This window comes from Hyla sarda, chromosome 9 (genome assembly GCF_029499605.1).
Source record: "Hyla sarda isolate aHylSar1 chromosome 9, aHylSar1.hap1, whole genome shotgun sequence".
NCBI lineage: Eukaryota > Metazoa > Chordata > Amphibia > Anura > Hylidae > Hyla > Hyla sarda.
In genome coordinates, this window is record NC_079197.1 from 127,602,015 (window position 1) to 127,624,624 (window position 22,610).

At 39.5% G+C, this 22,610-nt stretch overlaps 1 protein-coding gene across 1 annotated transcript in view; it reads left to right on the plus strand.

Moving 5' to 3' along the window:
* GPC4 (glypican 4) overlaps positions 1-22,610 on the plus strand; it is a 103,748-nt gene that overhangs the window by 49,632 nt on the left and 31,506 nt on the right. The window contains exons 2-3 of the mRNA XM_056537972.1: positions 6,351-6,509; positions 14,799-15,190. Of these exons, the coding sequence (XP_056393947.1) occupies positions 6,351-6,509; positions 14,799-15,190 (551 nt within the window). The remainder of the gene's footprint in view (positions 1-6,350; positions 6,510-14,798; positions 15,191-22,610) is intronic.

A 22,610-nucleotide genomic window follows, 5' to 3' on the forward strand; every position in this document is an offset into this window, starting at 1 on the left:
ACTTCTATCCTTTTTTTATCTGCTTTTGGGCGTGATTTTTATATTGCCCACACCTGTTACTTGCCCCAGGTGAGTTTAAAGGAGCATCACATGCTTGAAACAATCTTATTTTTCATCAATTTTGAAAGGGTACCAATAATTTTAGGAGTTTGGTGTGACATTATGTCCAATTAGCTTTTTTTTTCTCCCTTTTTTTGTTTAGTTCAAATACACACACAAAGGGAATAAACGTGTTACTGCAATCATTTTCTGTGAGAAACACTTCATTTTCTCAAAAATTCAGGGGTGCCAACATTTACGGCCATGACTGTATGTATGCAGTCACCATATGCATTTGATCAATACATTAAAAGTATCAAACGATGTGATGATCTAAGGGAAAATTATTTGCATATTCTGAGTGTTTTTATGGCATGGCAATAGAACTCTATGCGGTAGATGAACCTTCTTTAGACCTTAAAGGAGTAGTCCAGTGGTGACTCAGTGGTGAGCAACTTATCCCCTATCCTAAGGATAGGGGATAAGTTGCAGATCGTGGGGGGTCCGACCGCTGGGGCCCCCTGCGATCTCCTGTACGGAGCCCTGACAGCCCGCGGGAAGGGGGCGTGTCGACCTCCGCATGAGGCGGCAGCCGACACGCCCCCTCAATACAACTCTATGGCAGAGCCGAAGCGCTGCCTTCGGCAATCTCCGGCTCTGCCATTGAGATGTATTGAGGGGGCGTGTCGGCCGCCGCTTCGTGCGGGGGTCGACACCCGCTATCTAGGCGGAGAGACGGGGCCCCGTACAGAGAGATCGCAGGGGGCCCCAGCGGTCGGACCCCCCGCGATCTCAAACTTATCCCCTATCCTTAGGATAGGGGATAAGTTTTTCACCACTGGACTACCCCTTTAAGCATTGGAGGACAAGATGACTCTTTACTATTGGTTGTATAGCGCCATAATATGGTGTCTATAGACTTTTGTTAGGTGGTGCTAGGCCTCTGTTTGAAATGAGAGGTTTTCCAGCTGAAATAAAATGACATTTGTTTTGTATATTTAGAAATGAAGAAACTTCAAACAATAAACAGGTTGATTTTTTTATTTTATTTTGTTATATAAAAAAAAAAAGTCAACGAATAGTCTGTTCTACAAAACCAAATATTTTCTCACGTTCCTTTCCAGTTAGGAGCCATTTTCACTGAAAGCTTTTCTTGTGTGCTGGAGAGGGAATGGTGCTTGTGGTAATCGTGCAAATCGCTTCTAATGGTCTTTCTTAATGCTGCCTTGGACCAGTGCTTTTTCTAAAGTGTTTGTATTGGCTCCTTATTACCGAAATATGGATGATACAGCATTAGGCACAGGGTGTTACTGGGAACGTCCAGCTGACATATCACTTTATTAAATACTTATTCAGCCAAAATATACATCCTGTTTTTTTGAGTGCTTTTATTATTGTAGTCCTCTGAAAATAATCTGTCTGGTGGTTTTTAATGTATTCTTCTTTGGCTTTCCCTTGGAAAATGAGAATTTTCTAAATCCTTCAGAACACATTGCCGCTCAAGTTACCGGCCCATGAGAAAACCTTTTCCCAAAGAGTCGGGTTTCTTTGAACAGTGTCATTTTGTATCAGACAATTAATATAGTAATTGCCCTGGGAGTTGATTTGACATAAGAATCTATTGCCTTAATAGAAAATGCTTTGCTAGAGTTGAGGGAAGAAGCTTAACACCGTACACTTGTGGTTGTTCTACACAGTTGTACAGCTGTGAGATCAGGTTCTTAGTTATTCACTTGCCCAAGAGTCGGGTGTCTTGAGAACAAAGCTGAACAACTATATCCTATTCACAAGGACAAATTGCACTTGTCGATGATGAGGTGGTGGTGTTTATTTATTTTTCATTTATTTTAATTTAAATTGTATAATTTTTATTTTATAGTTAGCTAGTGGCATGCATTGGTAACAGGATTACTTTGCATGGGGCCCGCCAAGACTTTTTTTTTCCTTTATTTGGATTATATACTACAAATGTAGGTCTAGTCAAAAGTAATCTAGTTGGTACTGCAATGGGTTCTTTTACACCCCCCTACATTTTCTTTACTGTGCTGGATCCGTGGACACCTATACCGGAATACTATGTGTAACAGTATAGCTACGGCATGCAGTACTTTATTTTTAAGTGTCTATGTTTAACTACAGATGTAGTGATCTTTGCATTAACTGGAAAAGAAGGGCAATATCTTTTTAATAGGTGTGTGTTTATATAGGTATATAGAAACTAGACACACCGATCAGCTAAACATTATAACCGAATACTGCCTAATATTTTGTGGGTCCCCCTCATGCTACCAAAATGACAGTGACCCATCAAGGCATAGACTCTTTTGAGATCTCTGAGGGTGTCCTGTGGTATCTGTTATATGAACAGTAGATCTTGTCAACTGTAAAGTTAGGCCTCAATAAACCAGACTTGTTGTTCTTGCAAATTTCACAGATGCTTGATCAAACTTGGATCTGGGTATTTTGGAGGCCAAGACCACACCTTACATGTATGGGGTCATAGTTTTTCCCTAGTTCATTCTGGTGCCATGTCTTTGCCTAAGAAACGGTGCACACACACACACACACACACACACACACACACACACACGTGGGCATCCACATGATGTGATTGAAAACGTGATTCATCATTCCAGATCTTCTTCCATTGTTACATGGTTCAGTTCTGATGCTATTGTGCCCTTTGCAGGTGATTTTGACAGTAAGTGGGTCAGCATGGGCATTCTGATGGGCTTGTGGGCATGCAGAGCCCTGTAGAGCAAGCTGCGATGCCTTTTGTGTTCTGCAACATTTATATCATAGCCAGCATTATTTTTTCAGCAATATGTGCTACAGTAGCCCTTCTGGACCAGGCATACATCATTGAGCCTTGGGTGCCCATAACTCTTTCTCTTATTCACTGGCGGTCCTTCCTCAGGCCACATTTAGTAGGTACTAACCACTGCATACATAGAACATACTACACGACTTTCTACTTTGGAGTTTCCCTTACCCAGTCATCTAGCCTCACAATCTTGTCAGTCACTCAGGTTCTTACTCTTGCCCATTTTTCCTGCTTCTAACACATGCACTCTTTTCCCTTGCTGCCTAGTATGTCGCACCTCTTAATAGATGCCATAGTAATCGTGTTCTTCAATTCACGTCAGTGGTTTTAATGGCATGGCTGATCCATGTATATATATAAAAAAAAAAAAAAAAAAAAATGTACTCGCCCAAGTTATTGCCCATTACGGTATTTATTTTTGTCCGAGGCAGCTGCAGATTTCCAACAGTAAGCAAGATGTAAGCCTGAGGTTTATAGTGATTTAATGTAATAATTTTGCAACATACCATCGTTTCCTGGTTTCCATCAATATGCGAGGAAGGATGTCGGTATTTTCATTGAAATTAAATTCAAGTCATTTGAAATTATCAAAGCAAAAATATCCTTTTATTTCGCAGCCTTATGTGACCTCTCCTCTGATGATTTTTAATGAGGATGACTGTACATTGTATATATTAATGGTTGAGCCCTTAATTTTGTCTATTGTCCTAAGCTTTGTGTTATATAATTTCATAAAATCTGGCACAAGGTTATCCAGATGTTCTTTCTGCTGCTGTCGGAATTGGGCTTAATTCACACCACATTTTCAGGCAATTTAACCACAGAATACCTTTTTTTTTATCAAACATTGCGGAATCCACAAAACATTTTGTATATTAAATGGTTTGAGGAGATAAAAAATTTTTTACAAGCTTTTAAAACCTCCTTAAAATAACAAAACATCAATTACTCACCTGATCAAACTCCTGCTGGCCTAGCTATCCCCATTGGTGTCTACTTCCTGTATACTCACTTCAGACAATAACTGGCCTAGACAGCCTCTGATTGGATGCTAAAGTTGTGCATACATAGTCATGGTATTACCGCAGCCAGGTGAACAAAGACCAGCAGGTCAGGGTCTTATCCCTCCAACAACAAAAGGGTTAGGCAGCAAAAATAGAACACTCCCAACCTTTCTCTTCACAAACATCTGATGGTTGAGGCTTGGCTGGCTTCCATACTCTTCTGAAGAGTCACCCAAAGTTGCCAGGTTCGTCTAACGTTAGTCTAAGGTCTCAAGCTATGTACATATTTAAACCAAGCCTATGTTGACAAACTAACAGATATGCCAACATATACCATGATGTACTCATGCCATGGTATTGATTTTAAAAGACTGAAATGTTTTTTATTTGTTTATTTATTTACTTGCTCTTTTGAGTCCCGCAAAAAACTGTATATACTCAGCCACGGACCAGACATACTCGCTACTAGATTACATTTGGTTGATTGAAATCAATGGACCCAGCACGAGTATGAAGCACTATAAATTGGTATACTGTTTTGCCGAAGTAATAAAAGAAACATAGGCTATTTTAATATGTGAACATAGCCTTACAGTTCTTGATAAAGATCAAAACATTACTTTTGAATGTCAGCTTATTATAATATATATAATTTTTTTGACAGAGCACCCCCCCCCCCCTTCTAAATCATTTTCTTAGGTTGTCCAGTATAGAATTCTCTAAAATTGGACGGGATTATGTATGTGGCAGATTACTAGAATACAGTGAAATGTATATTGATGTATTGAACAGCTGGGGTATTAGTCTGTTAAAGACATTGATCTGTTGTGGCATGATGTATAAGAGGGAGAGTAAACCTTATCTTTGTAGTCACTTTGGTTTTTTTAGATTGGCAAGCCACCAGGGATTACAGCTTAATAATGGGGTGTCCCGAAGTGAACAAGCCCCTTTAAAGGGGTGCTCCGGTGGAATTATTATTATTTTTTTAACCAGCCGTTGCCAGAAAGTTAAACAGATTTGTAAATTACTTATATTAAAAAAATCTTTACCTTTCCAGTACTTGTTAGCTGCTGTATATTACAGAGAAAGTTCCTTTCTTTTTGTACTTTTATAGTCTGTCCGCAGTGCTCTCTGCTGACACCTCTGTCCATATCAGGAACTGTTGAGAGTAGGCGCAAACCTAAGCTGCTCTGGACAGTTCCTGATATGGATAGAGGTGTCAGCAGAGAGCACTGTGGTCAGAAAGAAAAAAAAGAAATTAAAAAAAGAAAGGTACGTTCTCTGTAATATATAACTAAATAAATGTTTTTAATAGAAGTAATTTACAAATCTGTTTAACTTTCTGGCACCAGTTGATAAAAAAAAAAAAAAAAAAAAGAAATGTTTTCCACAGAGTACCCCTTTAAAGATAAAATTCTGTTTTTCAGTAGTAGTTATAAAGCCCATTTTCATCTGACCGTGTAAGTGTCTTTACAGTGAATCCGCCAATTACCGACACAAATGATCCTTTGAGAGCCTTGAACAGCTGAGTGAGGTTTTCTGAATTTGCCCCCTAACCAAGAGACAAAAGACGTGACTTTAAAAAATGTGCTTGCTGTCTTTTTTTTTTTTTTTTATTGAATGAACCTTTGCCCTGACCCACCAAATCTAGATCTAGTAGCTTTAGCAGTTATCTCCTAGACTCTAATAAAGGAGGCTTTTTTTCTACTCTGACATACAGCAGTCTTGTTAGAACCCATGGTTGTTAACGTACGGGTGATTATTTTATGTCACTAATATAGTCTTCTTCGTACTAAAGTGAATGCTAGTCTTGAACTTGACCATGTATGTTTCAATATATTGAGCCAGAACAACACTGGTGATACAAAAAACAGTTGTAGATAATGTTCAGTGAAGCAGTGTTAAAGTATATGCCTCCCTCTGCATTAAAACAATAAAACCAGCATACTTACCTCCCCTGTCTCCCCAATGCTGCAGCTGTCAGATACTCTGTTCTCTGCTCTGGTTCCATTCTTCTTCCTTCTGTTGACGTCCTGCTCCCCACTTAGCCAGTAAGGGAGCATGTCATCAATGGATGCTGGCAGAACAGGAGTTTAGCTGGATTCGGACGATCTGACAGCAGCAGCACTGGGAAAGTAAAGGAGGTAAGTATGCCAGCTTTTGTATTGGTGCAGGGGACAGCATATACTAAATTTTTAAATTTTCCTGGAAAGCCCCATTAGAGCAGGGTCACAGAGGGTGTCAAATACGCTGCAGGTGTGCCGACAGCAGTCACAGAGGGACTACAGAGCGAGCTGCAGGCCACGGCCGGGAGCTCGCTCTACAGTCCCTCTGTGACTTCCATTAGCACACCCGCAACATCAAATACTCTGCGGATACGTCACATGTGACCCTGCCCTAAAACTTTTTTATTTTATTATATTTGTACTTTAGTGTTCAACCCAGAAATGATTCTCATCATTTTTCCACTTTTTCATTTTTAGGTGACCATTTGAAGATCTGTTCACAGGGACACACATGCTGCTCTCAATCAATGGAAGAGAAATACAGCCAGCAAAGTAAACATGATTTCAAGGCTGCAGTCACTGAACCTTGTAGTACGTTGCAGAATATATTTTCTTCCAGATACAGCAAATTTGATGGTGAGTACATATTTTTTGTTATTCAATTATTAGGCAAGTATGAGACTAACTTCCTTTTTTTTTTGTAGGAATTCTTCTTTCTTAATAAAAACTCCCGTATCTCCCCCGCACAGCATATTGCTCTGCTCAGCAATTTGTGGTTAATTGCTTCTTGTTTGGTTTGTAGATCATTCAGCATAGACTCTATAAAAAAAAGTCAGTCCTGTGCTCCTATGGACATTCTGGTGACTGCTATGTGCAATATCTATCCCTTCCATCACTCAGTGTCTGTTTGCATGCTGTGTAGCAGAGATTTTAGGCTTGATACCTTTTATATAGAAAGGTATCAATGTTATGCTTAATGCTAACGGTTTATATTCCATCCCAGAAATGTCAGTGATTTATATTCTCAAATAGTTTTCTATGCTCCCCTAAAATAATCTATTGAAATATTTCTTCCCTTTTGCTGAGGTAGTGTGTTCTGAGATCTAAACAGCCCTCTACATTGTGACTTTTTTCCAAATCTGTGATTTCCAATCTTTGGCCCCCCAGCTGTTGTGAAACTACAACTCCCAGCATACCCTGGCCACAGTCTAAAGTCTTAAAGGGGTTATCCAGTTTCTTAAACCGATCCACTATCCACAGGATAGGGAATAATGTCTTATTGCGGGGGTTACGACTCCTGGGACCCTAACAATCTCCAAAATGGGGCCTGTCTTTCCCTACTGAGCACGCTGCCCCCCCCCCCCCCCATAAGAGGCAGTGACTCTCGGCTCAGTTAAACAACAGTCACAGCGGTGTCCTGCCTTAGCCAAACATGTCAAAAGTTTTTGGTTGCATCGGGTCACGCTGCAGAGACCCGATGCAATATGTGAGTTAGATCTTAGCCGGGGAAATAGGTGACATTACGCTCCGCTTCCCTGCTGGCCAAGAGATAAGTACATTAATCTGAGGTCTATGCAAATAATTATACGGATCTCTTGACTTGCCGGTGTGCAAAGCATTGTGCCCCAGCTAATAATTCATGATCGCAGCGGGTCCCAGGGTTGAGACCTGATGTGGTCAACGACTTTTGACATGTGCTATTGGCAAGTGTTTAATGACAGTAATGCTTTGATAAACACACAATAAGAGTTTACTGCCTTCTTCCATTGCCAGCTAAATATCCTTAACCCCTTAATGACCATGGACGTAAACGTCCTGGTGCGGCCGTACTTGGCATACCAGGCTGTACATTTACATTCTGTGTGTGACCGCGAGCATTGGAACGATGCTCGTGTCATACTCATACTCTGCAGGTCCCGGGTGCTATCAGCAGCTGGGGACCCGCCGGTAATGGCCGACATCCGTGATTTGGGCGGATGTCTGCCATTAACCCCTCAGATGCTGTGATACAGATCACAGCATCTGCGGCAATGCGTATGTTAAAATAGATGATTGGATCGCCCGCAGCGCTGCCGCAGGGATCCATTCATCAAAGTTTGAAATCGAGCAGACCAGAGCAGAAGATAGCTGATACTACTGATCAGTGCTATGTCCTATGCATAGCTCTGAACAGTATTAGCAATCAGCTGATTGCTATTGATAGTCCCCTATGTGGACGTAAAAAGTGTAAAATAAATAAAATTAAAAAAAGTTGAAAAATGTAAAAATAAAAAGTAAAAAAAGTGAAAAATCCCCTCTCCCAGTAAAAACGAAAATTGTCCCATTTTACCCCCAAAAAGCGTAAACATTTTTTTCTTATGAACATATTTGGTATCGCCGCTTGCATAAATGTCCGAACTATCAAAATGTTAGTGATCCCGTACGGTGAAGTCCAAAAATACTGCTTTTTTGTCACATTTTATTCCCCCAAAAAATTAATAGAAAGTGATCTAAAAGTTTTATATATGCAAATGTGGTATCAATAAAAAGTACAGATGACGGTGCAAAAAAAAGGAGCCCTCATACCACCCTATATATGGAAAAATGAAAAAGTTATAGGTAGTCAAAATAGTGTAATTTTATATTTCTGATTTGTGTACAAAAAGTTTGAGATTTTTTTAAGCGGTACAAAAATAGAAAAGTATCTAGCCATGGGTATAATTTTAATCGTATTGACCCACAGAATAAAGAACACATGTCATTTTTACCATAAAGAGTACAATGTGGAAACTAAACCCTCCAAAGTGTGCAAAATTGTGGTTTTCATTTAAATTTCCTCCCTAAAAAACATTATTTGGGTTTGCTGTAAATTTTTGGGTAAAATGAGAGGGTTCATTACAAAGTACAATTGGTCACGCAAAAAACAAGCCCTTATATCGGTCTGTAGATGGAAATATAAGAGTTATGGATTTTAGAAGGCGAGGAGGAAAAAACTAAAACGCTAAAATAAAATTGGCCTGGTCCTTAAGGTCAAAATGGGATTGGTCTTTAAGGGGTTCTCTGCTTTTGGATATTCCATTTTTGTTCGAAGAGTCCTCTGATGGTCAAAGAGAAACGAAGCAAGATTATCTTCCACAAAAGAGTCCACATTTGCACTGCTAGCATCCCATATACAGACAGTCTATGCAGCTCCAGTAGCATATCCCATGACCTTCTCGTTGCTCACAATACAGATATCAGATAAGATTCCAAAATAAATAAATAGAATGAAGCACTCACCTGGTCAGTAGCTTAAAACAACTTCTTTATTTCATCAATGATACAAACATGCAGGGGAGCGATGCAGAGGGGGAAGTGTTTGGGCTCGTACACTGCCCCCTCTGCACCGCTCCCGTCCGCTCTCCCGCATGTTTGTATCATTGAAGAAATAAAGAAGTTGTTTTAAGCTACTGACTGGGTGAGTGCTCCATTCTATTTATCTCTGTTGGAATCTAACCAAGATTGTTACCCTTCTATAGAAGAGTGCTCTTTGTGGTTCTTATGTGTGCTTACCTGGGCATGTGAGTGGGTCATACAAGCCCCTTTACTTTATCCGTTGGCACATTAGTATATATTCACATATTTGGTAGCCTCTCGATTCTGCTAACCGGGTATTCCATAACCCTCATTACTCTTGAGGGTGACTGAGGGCAGAAAAAGGATCCCCGACTGTGCGTTTGACATGTCCTAATGCCCTATTTTTAAAGATTTGCCAAGCCTTCCGGTTATTTTCACCAGACTTATAATTCTTTATTAACAGATCAATTTAGAACTCTTAGAACTTTATTTACAACACTCTGTGTTAATATTAAGATCCTGGAATTCGCTTTATATGGAATTCTATTCTACTTTAAGTAAAGAATATGTCCTGCACCAACCAGTCCAGGAAATGTAATAAAACATTAATTGTCATTTAGCATGTTTCATTCACATACCTGGAGCATTTTCAGAAAGCTCTTGACTGAAGAGAAATGCAACAGACGAATTAATGGGACAGCATCTGCCAGAAATATTTCTTAATAAATCATTAGTCTTTTGTGTTAGTTGTTAAGTCCATATTATGAATGTGCTCTTTTTGTCTTTTATTCAATGGTTTAGTCCAAATATGTGTGTATGGTTTGTGTGTTGTGTGGAATCACAGAATGGACACTAAAATCTAACTTTTATTAGTTCTTACACTAAAGTGCCAAAAAGAGAATCATCAAAAGATGTGAGGAAAAATATATAAATCAAGAGGCTACAAAACCTCAGATCTCTGGCAGACCAGGGCACTTGAAAAAATTAAGCAGCAGAAGCAGGTTAAAATAAAAAATATAAACAGACAAAAAAAACACACAACACAAAAAGAGTTCACAGACGAAACGGTATATAGTGTCAGCAAAAATGGGGAATCACAGAATGGACACTAAAATCTAAATTTTATTAGTTCTTACACTAAAATGCCAAAAAGAGAATCATCAAAAGATGTGAGGAAAAATATATAAATCAAGAAAAATGTGAAAAAATACTGTGAAAAAATTAAAATTATAATTTTTATTTTTTCACAGTATTTTTTCACATTTTTCTTGATTTATATATTTTTCCTCACATCTTTTGATGTTTCTCTTTTTGGCATTTTAGTGTAAGAACTAATAAAATTTAGATTTTAGTGTCCATTCTGTGATTCCCCATTTTTGCTGACACTATATACCGTTTCGTCTGTGAACTCTTTTTGTGTTGTGTGTTTTTTTTGTCTGTTTATATTTTTTATTTTAACCTGCTTCTGCTGCTTAATTTTTTCAAGTGCCCTGGTCTGCCAGAGATCTGAGGTTTTGTAGCCTGAAGGACACTTCCCCCCCCAGACGTCTGGTGTAGAAATTGAGCTTTCATGTGAGGCCTGCTGACCTTTACTCCCCCTTCCCCGGCTGCCACCAAATCTTAAGTGCTCTTAATTGCTATTTAACCAAATCAAGTTCAGCTTCCAACCAAAGAATGAATTTCTTTTAGGATGGGATTGTCCCTCATCATAAACCTCTAAAAGTGAACATGTCAGCAGAATATAATGGACATCTGTATAGTGGTTACTCATTACACCATTGAGTAGATGTGGCCTTGGCAGCTGGCAGGAGTTACTTATAGCAGTATTGTTGATGTGCATGTGGAGGGGGCTGTATGTACATATTTATGGACATTTATCAACGGCTTTAGTCAGGTTTTCTTTACTATAATTGTCGCAACTGCGACTACGCGATTTTTCATGCGACATTTTGACTGGAAAGCGAGAAAAGCAAGTTTTCCAAAAATGAACTACGTAGTAAAAATTTTAAAATGGACTACGGGTAGTCAGGTATTTATTAACTGCGACAGTCGCAACTGCGCAAAAAAAAGTCGCAACAGCGTTAAAAATTGACTAAATTTACTCCAGCTCAAACATGGAGCAGAAAAAGCTACTACCAAAGTAAAAAAGAAAAAATTGCTTACGTGAAAGAAAATTATCAACAGGCTGAAACCAGTTGATAAATAAGTCACACATAAGTAAAAAAAAAAAGTAAGGAAAAAATTACTAAAAAAAAGAATACATAAGCAAACATTGATAAATGTCCCTCATTAAGAGTACATTTGGATTCCACCCAACAGTAAATTGGGTCACTTCTCCCAATTTGGCAATGTTTAGATGTTGGTTATATACAGTTCTTAAAATTCTGTAAATCTATAGGTCTTCCCTTACCCTATGCTCTTCTTTCTGTAAAATCATAAACTGTTTATGATCTGCTTATCTTGTGTTGTACCTGGAGAGTTCTTACTCCCCCTAATGGAAAATTTGATGTATATTTGTTACCTAGTAACCAGCATATGTGTTGCAGATTGTATAACTGCAGTCTGATGCCAACCCCCATTAGGGCTGGAGTACCCCTTTAATCTGCCCAGTTCAGACTGCTAGTTGATGTTTTATTGTGTAGTGCCAGCTGTGGGGTGGAGTGAAGTTCTTCATACACCTTGTCTCTTGGGAAAGCTAGGGCAGGGCATGTACACACAAACACACACTCCTTAGAAATGAAATATGGATGTGTCCATAAATGTGTAAACCAAAAGGCACAAAAAAGGTGCAAATAAACCCTGCTTGCGTCTTTTTTACACTTTTTAAACTTTCTAAAGACTATGATAAATGTCGGCCATAATGAATACAATAACTGTCAATTCAGCCTACAGTTATCATAGCACGGCCAAACGTTGCCTTACCCCTCCCAAAACAATAGTTGTGCGGAAATTTTCTTTTCACGTCTGACCTTTCGGGAGGGAGGCCTACGTACACCTTAGTCACTTGGCCAAACCTGCGAAAGGTAGCAGGTTCAGCCAACTTTAGTATAAAGTCTATGGGACCCACACACATTTTAGATTGTCTGCTAAACCTGCCAAAAAGATGGGTCTGATCTAATGTTTCCAGACAGTCTAAGTAAAGCTTTCCCACTTAGTTCCCATGTGTATATTTGTCAAGATTTATCAAAACCTGTCCAGAGGAAAAGTTGCTGAGTTGCCTATAGCAACCAATCAGATCACTTTATTCTTTTTTTAAAAGGCCTCTGAAAATGAAAGAAGCGATGTGATTGGTTGCTATGGGCAACTGGACAACTTTTCCTCTGGACAGGTTTTGATAAATCTCCCCCATAGTGTATTAAACATTGGCTTAACTAACACCTTTCTAGAGACACTGAAACCTTTGCACTATTTTGGCTCCAAATATAATATACATTTTTTTTTTTTTTATAGATCGTTCAGTTTTTTTCTTCAAACCGTATCAACTTTATTTTCATTGTATCGACTATAATGTTCAAGAAAAATCTGACGTATATATTTTTTTTACTTTATTTTCAGACAATATATTGTAGCATTATCAGCCAACAAAAGTTTTTTTTCATGTCCCGGGAGTGCAGCTCGGTATGATTTGTCATTCTTAAGTTCTCCCCGTGTGACAGTCATACATTGGACTTGTGTTGATGTAGTGATTTAATGAGTGTAGTATATTTGTTGTGCTGCTATAAAACATGTTTTTACAGCATGGCTAAACAGGAAAGTAATCCTCTGTGTGTTTGTGTGTAGGACTTTGTTCAAGTGACTTGCAGCGGAGGTGTTAATTTATGGAACCGCGAAGTCCAGACGGAGCAGATCAACGTCTTTCTCTTTTCAGGCAAAGCAACAAAACTTTTAGCTGCTTGTCTTTGTGTCTTTCCTTTGTGGCACAGACTTTACAAATATGAATAAGGACTCAAAGTAGATTTATAGCAGCAGTGGCAATTACAGGACCCTAGATTCACGAAAAAATGTACCATTCTGATATTAGTATAGTAGTGTTATATATTGTATATATTATATTTTTATGCTTAATACTCCTTAGGAAGTATGGGATGTGGCCTAACGGTTTTAATTTGGGATGAGTTTCTTATAGATCATTATTTAGGAATTCAATTTTCAAAACCACAATGGTCTCAAGCCATGAAAAATAAGCCTTTTCAGCAGTTTGTCTGCCCAAGATGCACCCTTCACCGTTTTACATATGACAGGGCAAAGGTGGTATTACAAAAATATATGCATGTAAGATAGAAATATTTTTGTCAAACCACACAGCTCCGAATCTAATGGTTAGCCGGGGAGGATGTGGCCGACTTTTAGGTATAGAATAATTTTCTAGATTATTATGTGTTGCCACACAAATTCCAAGAATGTGACAAGAAACCCCAAATTCCACAATTCTACAGGAAATGCTACTTATAATGTGGACTTGAGTTTATTGGAGGAGCATAATTTGTTTCTTTAGATTTTAAGTTGTCTTCATTCCATATGGACAGGAAACCTTCCCTGTAGTTTGTCTTTTATCCATTTATATGGTGTGTTGTGAGAAACAATTATTACTGACCAAATTCTGTATGACGCTCTGTTCAGGTTGTTTTTATTTTATTTTTTAAATTCCTGTCAGAATACTGATGGACTTCATTATAAGGCTTTTTTTCACATGGCAGAATTTTCATGCGGAATTCCACCAGCAATTCCAGCAAAATTTACTGCCCATTGATTTAAATGGGAGTGAAGTCAATGGGGTTTGAATTCTGTGTTCGAAGAGCACAGAAATTCCAGTGGTTTCGCATGTTTTGCTGAATAGAATTTGTGCGAAATTGTGGAAATTCCGCTGTGTGAACATAGCCTCAGTGGATCCATCAGGCTGGCTGTGTTATAAATGGAAACTAGGATGTTAGTGTACAGAGCCTTAATTGTGCCCTTGGGGTATGTTCCCATCTGTGTCTGTAAATAGCAAATCCTTGATAGCCTAACAGACCCCATTGACTTAAATGGAGTTTGTCAGATTTCCCAAATGGTGTCTGTCATTTTACTGGACTTTACTAGACAAAAATTATACTTTCTACAGTTTTTATTTTTTATTTTTAATGGAATGCGACTGAGCGTCTGACACAGATGTGAGCCTATCCTTTCAGTGCCTATTCTGCACACTGGTAGTGTACTACTTTTAAACCCTATTAGAAGGCCCGACCCCATGTGGAAATAAGCACTGATCTCTGTGATTGTCACTTGTTTACAGAGCCTTCACGAGACTCAAACAATTGTGTAGCTGGGTCACACAAACATCACTGCATCGTTCGCGCACCCCTTTCCTGCATTCAGCCGTCGGCCAGACAATCCTCTTTTTGATAAGAAATTGTGCGACCAATCTGCTGACAAATGAGTGTTTGTGCATTTGTTGGCTACTGGCTAGTCCTTTTCCACAGTGCGATATTGACCTGTTCGGCCGATAATCACCCATACTTGCTTGAGTGATCACTGTTTTACCTTCCCTAAATGAATTTGTTTTAATCTACTGTCTAAATATTTATAAATATATTCTGCTCTGTTTTTAAAAATTGTGTTTTTTTTTCTTAGAATTTTTTAAAGAACTCGTGAAGAATTCAGAAAAATCACTGAATGACATGTTTTTGAAGACTTATGGCAAATTGTACATGCAGAATTCAGAACTTTTTAAGGACTTCTTTGAGGAGCTGAGAAAATACTACATCGGTGGAAATGTTAATTTGGAAGAGATGCTCAATGACTTTTGGGCTCGGCTGCTAGAGCGCATGTTCCCACTGTTAAACCCACAGTTTCACTTCACTGACGAGTATCTGGAGTGTGTCAGCAAGTACATCGACCAGCTGAAACCGTTTGGAGATGTACCACGTAAACTTAAGCTTCAAGTTACCCGTGCCTTTGTGGCAGCCCGCACCTTTGCACAAGGTCTAGCCACGGCCAAAGATGTGATCAACAAGGTTTCCATGGTAAGATTTTTTTTTTTTTTTTTTTTTATGCCAAACTTTTAGTCTGTGACTCATGGAATCGATTTGACTGATGTTCCGTGCATAGATACGCCAGTGTTAGTAAAGTGTAACTTTGTGCCTGTAGGCAGGTTCTGTTCTGTTTAAAGTTAGATGAGTTTTTCTTTCTTTGCTGGCAGCTTTGGTTAAGTTAGGTTAGGTAACAGAAGAAATGAGTCATGGGGGCTAGCCTTATAAGTAATTTAAATTCTCCAGTGTAAGTACAGACACACAAGCTGTTACATATACACTAGAGTTTATATTTTAGCATTTGTATGCATTCCTTTTTTTCCATTATGGATTTTTTTTTAAAGGGGTACCCCGGCCCTAATACATCTTATCCCCCTATCCAGAGGATAGGAATAAGATGTCTGATCAAGGGGGTCCCGCCGCTGGCGACCCCACAATCTGTCATTCAGCACCCACCTTTGCGTCATGATACTCTGTCCCCGTGGTTGTCACGCTGCATACTCTGAGTCTCCAGCGATGCGGAGAGCTTGCAAAGGTGGGTGCTGAATGACAGATTGCGGGGGTTCCCAGCGGCGGGACCCCCTTGATCAGACATCTTATCCCTATCCTTTGGATAGGGGGACAAGATGTATTAGGGCCGGAGTACCCCTTTAAATATGTTACAATGCTGGCCATACATAAGATGTGAGTCACCTGTGGATGGAACGACAAGCCCGTCATCTGACAGTACATTTAGCTGATAAAATTATAAACACATCACCATGAACAAAGAAAACAGTTTCAACTATGTTATGTCTTCATTACATATATATCTGGGTTGTTTTTTAGTCTAGTTTTTTTTTTCTGGTTTAGAAATTGTTCCTCTATATCTGTTAAGGTCCTTTTTTAGACAATATTAACTACATGGTTTGGCTTGGAAAATGTAGATCCTACTGACCTTTATATCTTTTCAGTAGATCATATAAAATGCCTAAAGTCAGCAAACTGACTATGGAATATGCTGTGCTATACATTGCAAGCTTCAGAGTTTTATGGAAGTCCATATGAATCTTGTAGGACAGCTCCAGTCATGTAACATTTCCACAGATTTTACTTGGAATAAGTGTGAAGAAAGAATTGGGTCATACAACTGTTTTATGCCAAAAATCACAATCTAGTTTAGTTATGTCCTAATGCTCTCATGAGTAATGTTACTTGCACTGGTAGCTGGTCATCCAAGGCGCTGACTGTGTTGTATGTTCTTATTTCTGGCTATTTATTCATATTGGAAAGGGCTACAGTTGGGTACTGTGAAAGTTATGTGCTGCAGTTTGTATAACGTTCATAGACACACCTATGCCTTCAAAGTTGTGAGGAACACGTCCCGTACCCAGTTAAACAATGACAAAGTCTTGAAGAGATGCCAAAATGTATGCGCAGATGTGTCCTGACTATAGTTGAGATGCCTATGCCATATCTCCCGCTTGTGTGACTCCTGTACATAACATGCATGGTTATCCGCCCTTTCTCCTCCTGTAGTACAGGACTTCACCACTAATCCATGAATTGGTGTTTAAAGGTGCACTTTAGATTATAATTGACAAAAAGAAACCATTTCAGCCAAGAAAATCCTTAGTCAGTAAAAATTCACCAAAGAATGAGATCTGTAGCTTACTGTTAACCTACATTAGTCATCTGGAAAGAAATCGTCTATATTTGATGCTTTTAGCTGCCAGTTGGACGAAAACGTTTTCACCCACAAACAATATATTAGGTATAGCATTCCTAGAAAGATTGTTCATCCTTCACCTTGTTATTGATCATGTATGGCCAGTTTGAGCAACTCTGATGGTCAATATGGATTAAAGGGATTATCTACCATAAGGTGATTCTAGTACGTACCTGGCAGACCGTAATGGACATGCGTAGGATGGATCTGCGCTTTTTTTTTTTGGGGGGGGGGGGCTAAATAGCTATGTTGTGAGATTACCATAACACTGTGGCTTTTTGTGAACTGGAATTTGCTTTTTGAGTTTTCTTTTGCCTACAAATTTCATAATTCCATTTTCCTCCCTCCCACTCATCAGCCACCCCACCCATTGAAACATAAATGAGCTGCATCTATCAAAAGATCTGTGGTTTTCAATCAGGGTGCCTACAGCTGTTGCATTAGTTGCAGATTGATCTCTCTCCCAACAAGCGATCCCTCCACCCATTGAAGCAGACAGGCTCCCTGTCATCAGCTGACTAGTGAGTGAGGTCTCGACCGCCTTGCAACCTGGGAAAAATCTGAGACAACAGTCATTTTTTTATGCTGTTAAAAAATAAAATAGATATTGTGATGAAAATCACAGAACAATTTTGAGAAAACCGTCACACAAAGGTACAGACACTATATTATGAACTACACTAAATGTACAGCCCCTGTAGCATAGTCAAATAAAAAAAAATTCTGGAATACCCCTTTAACATGTGCAGTCTGTGTCTGCTGAATGCTCATTTAGATGAGCCAGTTGTTGGCTCAATAGTTGTAAAACTATCAAACTGCTTCTATGGTAAAGTTCTTTCATTTCAGGTTTTGCCATTTTATTTTCACTTATATGTTGGCATCCTGTAAAAATGGGATAACGCTGACTATGTGCTTGCTCTGACCTGGTTCGGTAGTAACTACATCTGGGTCATTTTCAGCAAATATACATTTACTGTGAGGGAGTCAAAAGCATGGTGTTACACAGCCCTTTTACATACAGAACAATATATTGTGCAATGAGCAGTGCCCACAACAGAGCTGTTACTTGTAGTGAAGCTGTTTCGGGTGTAGTAATAGTAGTACCTACCATCCTGTGAATCAAGGTAGTGCCTGTGACAGCAGAGAAATATCATGGGAACTATAGTTCTTTACCTAGAAATACTACCTACAGAGAGCCCTGTCAGCATCAAAACAAAGGTGCAGCACAAAGATGGAAAAGACAATAAGAAATAGCTGCTTCGATGGATGCTTCCACCGGTGAGCATTCACACAGTGGGTGTCTTGTGGAACCCAGAATCAAAGGCTTTGAGTATACAGTGATCCCTCAACTTACAATGGCCTCAACATACAATAGTTTCAACATACAATTAGAGATGAGCGAACTTACAGTAAATTCGATTCGTCACGAACTTCTCGGCTCGGCGGTTGATGACTTATCCTGCATAAATTAGTTCAGCCTTCAGGTGCTCCGGTGGGCTGGAAAAGGTGGATACAGTATTAGGAAAGAGTCTACTAGGACTGTATCCACATTTTCCAGCCCATCGGAGCACCTGAAAGCTGAACTAATTTATGCAGGAAAAGTCATCAACTGCCGAGCCGAGAAGTTAGTGACGAATTGAATTTACTGTAAGTTCGCTCATCTCTGCATACAATGTTTTTTTTCTGGACCATCGTAACTTGAAACCAGACTCAACATACAATGTACAGACCAGATCTGTGAAACGTGTCACAACTGGAGGAACTGACCAATCAGAATGGGCATTTTACTGGTAAATCACCTCTATTACTGAAGTGCCTGCACTGACCGGCTGTCTGGTAGCGCCCCCTACAGTACAGGGAGATATATAACATGTTCTGTACTACTCCTTACCTGTGCCAGGGTTAGCTGCCCTTTTGGAGACCAAGTAAGGGTGGCTCCATTAGGGACACTGTGTGTACTGTATAGGACCCTGAAGAAGCTCCTGTCCTCTACATAAACCATTGTTTCCCAACCAGGGAGCCTCCAGTTGTTGCAAAACTACAACTCCCAGCATGGCCGGACAGCCAACGGCTGTCCGGGCATGCTGGAAGTTGTAGTTTTGCAACAGCTGGAGGCACCCTAGTTGGGAAACACGGACATAGACAGTGATTACAGCTCCCAGCAGATCTTCATTACTTTTATATGTAAGGATTTGCTTTATCTAGTTATTTTTGTGTAATCCTCACCTTTTCCTATTTTTAAATGACATTTTGGTGGCTTAAGAACCAATTTTCAGGTTTCCATAGTTATAGTCTCAAAATACAATGGTTTCAACATACAATGGTCGTCCTGGAGCCGATTAATATTGTAACTTCAGGGACCACTGTAGATGCCTAATGCTAAAATTCACCTAAATCTATATATTACCCTGCTAAACTGACACAATTGACCTAAACGATTAGAAAATAGGCTATGCTATTGCTTTATTTAGTTAATAAGAAGGCTCAATATTTGTGTGTCAGAGTTATAAATATTTGGTATCATTCAAATATGTATGCAATGTGTTATGTCCATTTCGCCAACATACTTGAACAGTATTTGTGCTGCAGAACATCTGCTGAATAAATTGATTCCATAAGAGCCCTCCCTGAATTTGTTAGATAAATGGATGTTACATAAGCATATGTGCTAGAGAGAGAGATCAGCACCTATATTGATAAATGAGGGATAAATGCGAGTCTGCTGATCCTTAGATGATGAAACAAGGTAGGTTTAATGGCTGACGTTGCCTTTGGGAATAGATACTAAATGTATAGATTTATCACTTTACTCGCACACTAATTCTTTATTTGACATACCGAGTCATTTTTATCAAACTTCACTTTTACTTTACTTCATCCTTAGTTCATCTTAAAGGGGTATTCCAGGAAAAAACTTTTTTTTTATATATCAACTGGCTCCAAAAAGTTAAACAGATTTGTAAATTACTTCTATTAAAAAATCTTAATCCTTTCAGTACTTATGAGCTTCTGAAGTTCTTTTCTGTCTAAGTGCTCTCTGTTGACACGTGTCTCGGGAACCGCCCAGTTTAGAAGAGGTTTGCTATGGGAATTTGCTTCTAAACTGGGCGTTTCCCGAGACAGGTGTCATAAGAGATTACTTAGACAGAAAAGAACAACCTTAACTTCAGAAGCTCAGAAGTACTGAAAGGATTAAGATTTTTTAATAGAAGTAATTTACAGATCTGTTTAACTTTCTGGAACCAGTTGATATTATATATAATATCAACTGGTTCCAGAAAGTTAAACAGATCTGTAAATTACTTCTATTAAAAAATCTTAATCCTTCCAATAGTTATTAGCTTCTGAAGGTTTTCTGTCTAACTGCTCAATGATGATGTCACGTCCTGGGAGCTGTGCATGATGGGAGAATATCCCTTGCATGATGGGAAAATATCCCCATAGGAGCTGCACAGCTCCTGGGACGAGAGTCATCAGAAAGCAGTTAGACAGAAAACAGCAACTCAACTTCAGAAGCTAATAACTATTGGAAGGATTAAGATTTTTTAATAGAAGTAATTTACAAATCTGTTTAACTTTCCGGAGCCAGGTGATATATAAAAAAAGTTTTTGCCTGGAATACCCCTTTAAGGCACCTAGAGCACCAACAACTTCTTGTCCAGGATGGTAATAGGTAAACCTTTTATCTCCATTGTGGCATTGCGTAGAAAAAGAACTTTGAAAACCAACATCTATTTTATTACCTGTAAAGAGTCAAGGGGGAGGTGCTAGTATTGCTGTTTTGAAGAGTCGCTGTGGCCAATCCCACATTTTGGCCTCATGGATTTCTCTAAGACCAGGATACATCATCAGAAGTCCATTCCGTTGGCACCTGGTGCAGAACTTGACCAGTGTATGGCCGGCGTTGAGATAAACTGGTTGACATCATTCATGTCAGCAACTAAAATCTGTGGCCATATATATTACTAGGGTATGTAGTAGGTTCTCTATAAAGAAGTGAAGCTTGTATAACATAGATTATATCATTACTGCCTCGTTCAGATACAGTATGAAATGTGTGAATTGGATTCATTCTTTGATCTTTAGCATTTATGAAGTAACTTTCAGTCTGCTGCATCCATTTATAGTTTGTTTTTGGGACCCACTAATTGTAACTACTAAGTATGTTAAATAATCCCATATGTTTATATGAATTCTGCAGAATGAATTTAGGGAGGTGAAATGAAATAAAAATAAGTTATAATGGTTCTAGGAAGAAATTAGTCATCGACTGCACAAATGTTAATTATTGTTACTTAAAGTAAGGACCGACATTGAAACAAATCCTGTAAAGCACCATTTATTTTTTGCCTTCAGTCCTTTTACACGTGGGCTCTGCAGTGTTGTAACTTAAGAAGTGAAGGAGTTAATGATTATGCCTCCTGTTGCCCAAAGTAATAATTAGTCAATCCTCTTTGTTCCCTCTTGTAGACCAGTCGTGGCACAAGGTGTTGAAATTCTGGATGGTGTGACTCAGACCAATGAGTCAACGGGAAAACATCCTGTGTAAATCCACATTAAATTGCCTTATCCAGTGTATACCTCACTAAAAGTCTGACACCTTCTGGCTTCAAACTCAAACCGCTGAGAGTTAAGGGGTTCTGTGCCACCTTTGGGACATATGACTTTACTGTAAAATACTTTGCCATAAAACTAACTTTTTAGGACTAACTTTTCGGGGAAGTTTCGGAGAATGTGGTGTATATCACAGGGCAGGGGGGGTGAACGTACTGTGGACTTTAGGAGCCACTCTATAAGCCAATCTGATGATTTAGTGGCCAGACTGAACTTTCATAGACTTTAATAGGAAGAAAAAAGCTTCCAAAAACAAGACACTAGTGACACATTTTTAGGCTTATGCAGGGGCACATGCAGTTCATGGCTTACTAAATACAACGTTCTGCTCGAAAGAAGTTGTCCAAAAAACATTTAGTTTACTTAGTCATAGGCTTTGTTTGATGTTGCTCATCCTGATTGAAATCAGTGGGGTGGAGTAGGGCTGGGCGGTATGCCCAAATCTGCATATCACAGTATTTTTGTAACTTTCGGCGGTTCCATGGTATATAACTGCATTTCCTCCCCAAAATGAATTATCAGCCCAGCGCTGTGCTATTCTGCCCCCCCCCCCACCAAAAAAAAATTATTAGCCCAGCGCTGCCCCCCATCGGGGTAAATACTTACATGTCACCCCCTGCCCTCCTCGTGCTGTTTGTTGAGGCCGCCGGCTCAGACACAAGGTAAACAAAATAAACTCGCGCATGTTCCGACGTCGGCCTTACACTAGGGACAGGAACGTCGGACAGCCGTCAGCCTATCACTGGCCGCAGCGATGTTCTGCCTCGGCCGCTGATAGGCTGAGCCCACTGTCATGTAAGAAGCTCTGGGCGGCTTCTTACATGACAGTGAGCTCAGCCTATCACCGGCCGAGGCGGAACATCGCTGCGGCCGGTGATAGGCTGACGGCTGTCCGACGTTCCATTCACTAGGAAGCAGATGAGGCCGGTACCGGACCAACGGGAGGTGAGTTAGAGTTTATTTTGTTTATTTTTTGCAGCCCGGGCATAGGGATACCACACAGTATAGAGCAGTGGTCTTCAACCTGCCGACCTCCAGATGTTGCAAAACTACAACTCCTAGCATGCCCGGACAGCCAACGGCTGTCCGAGC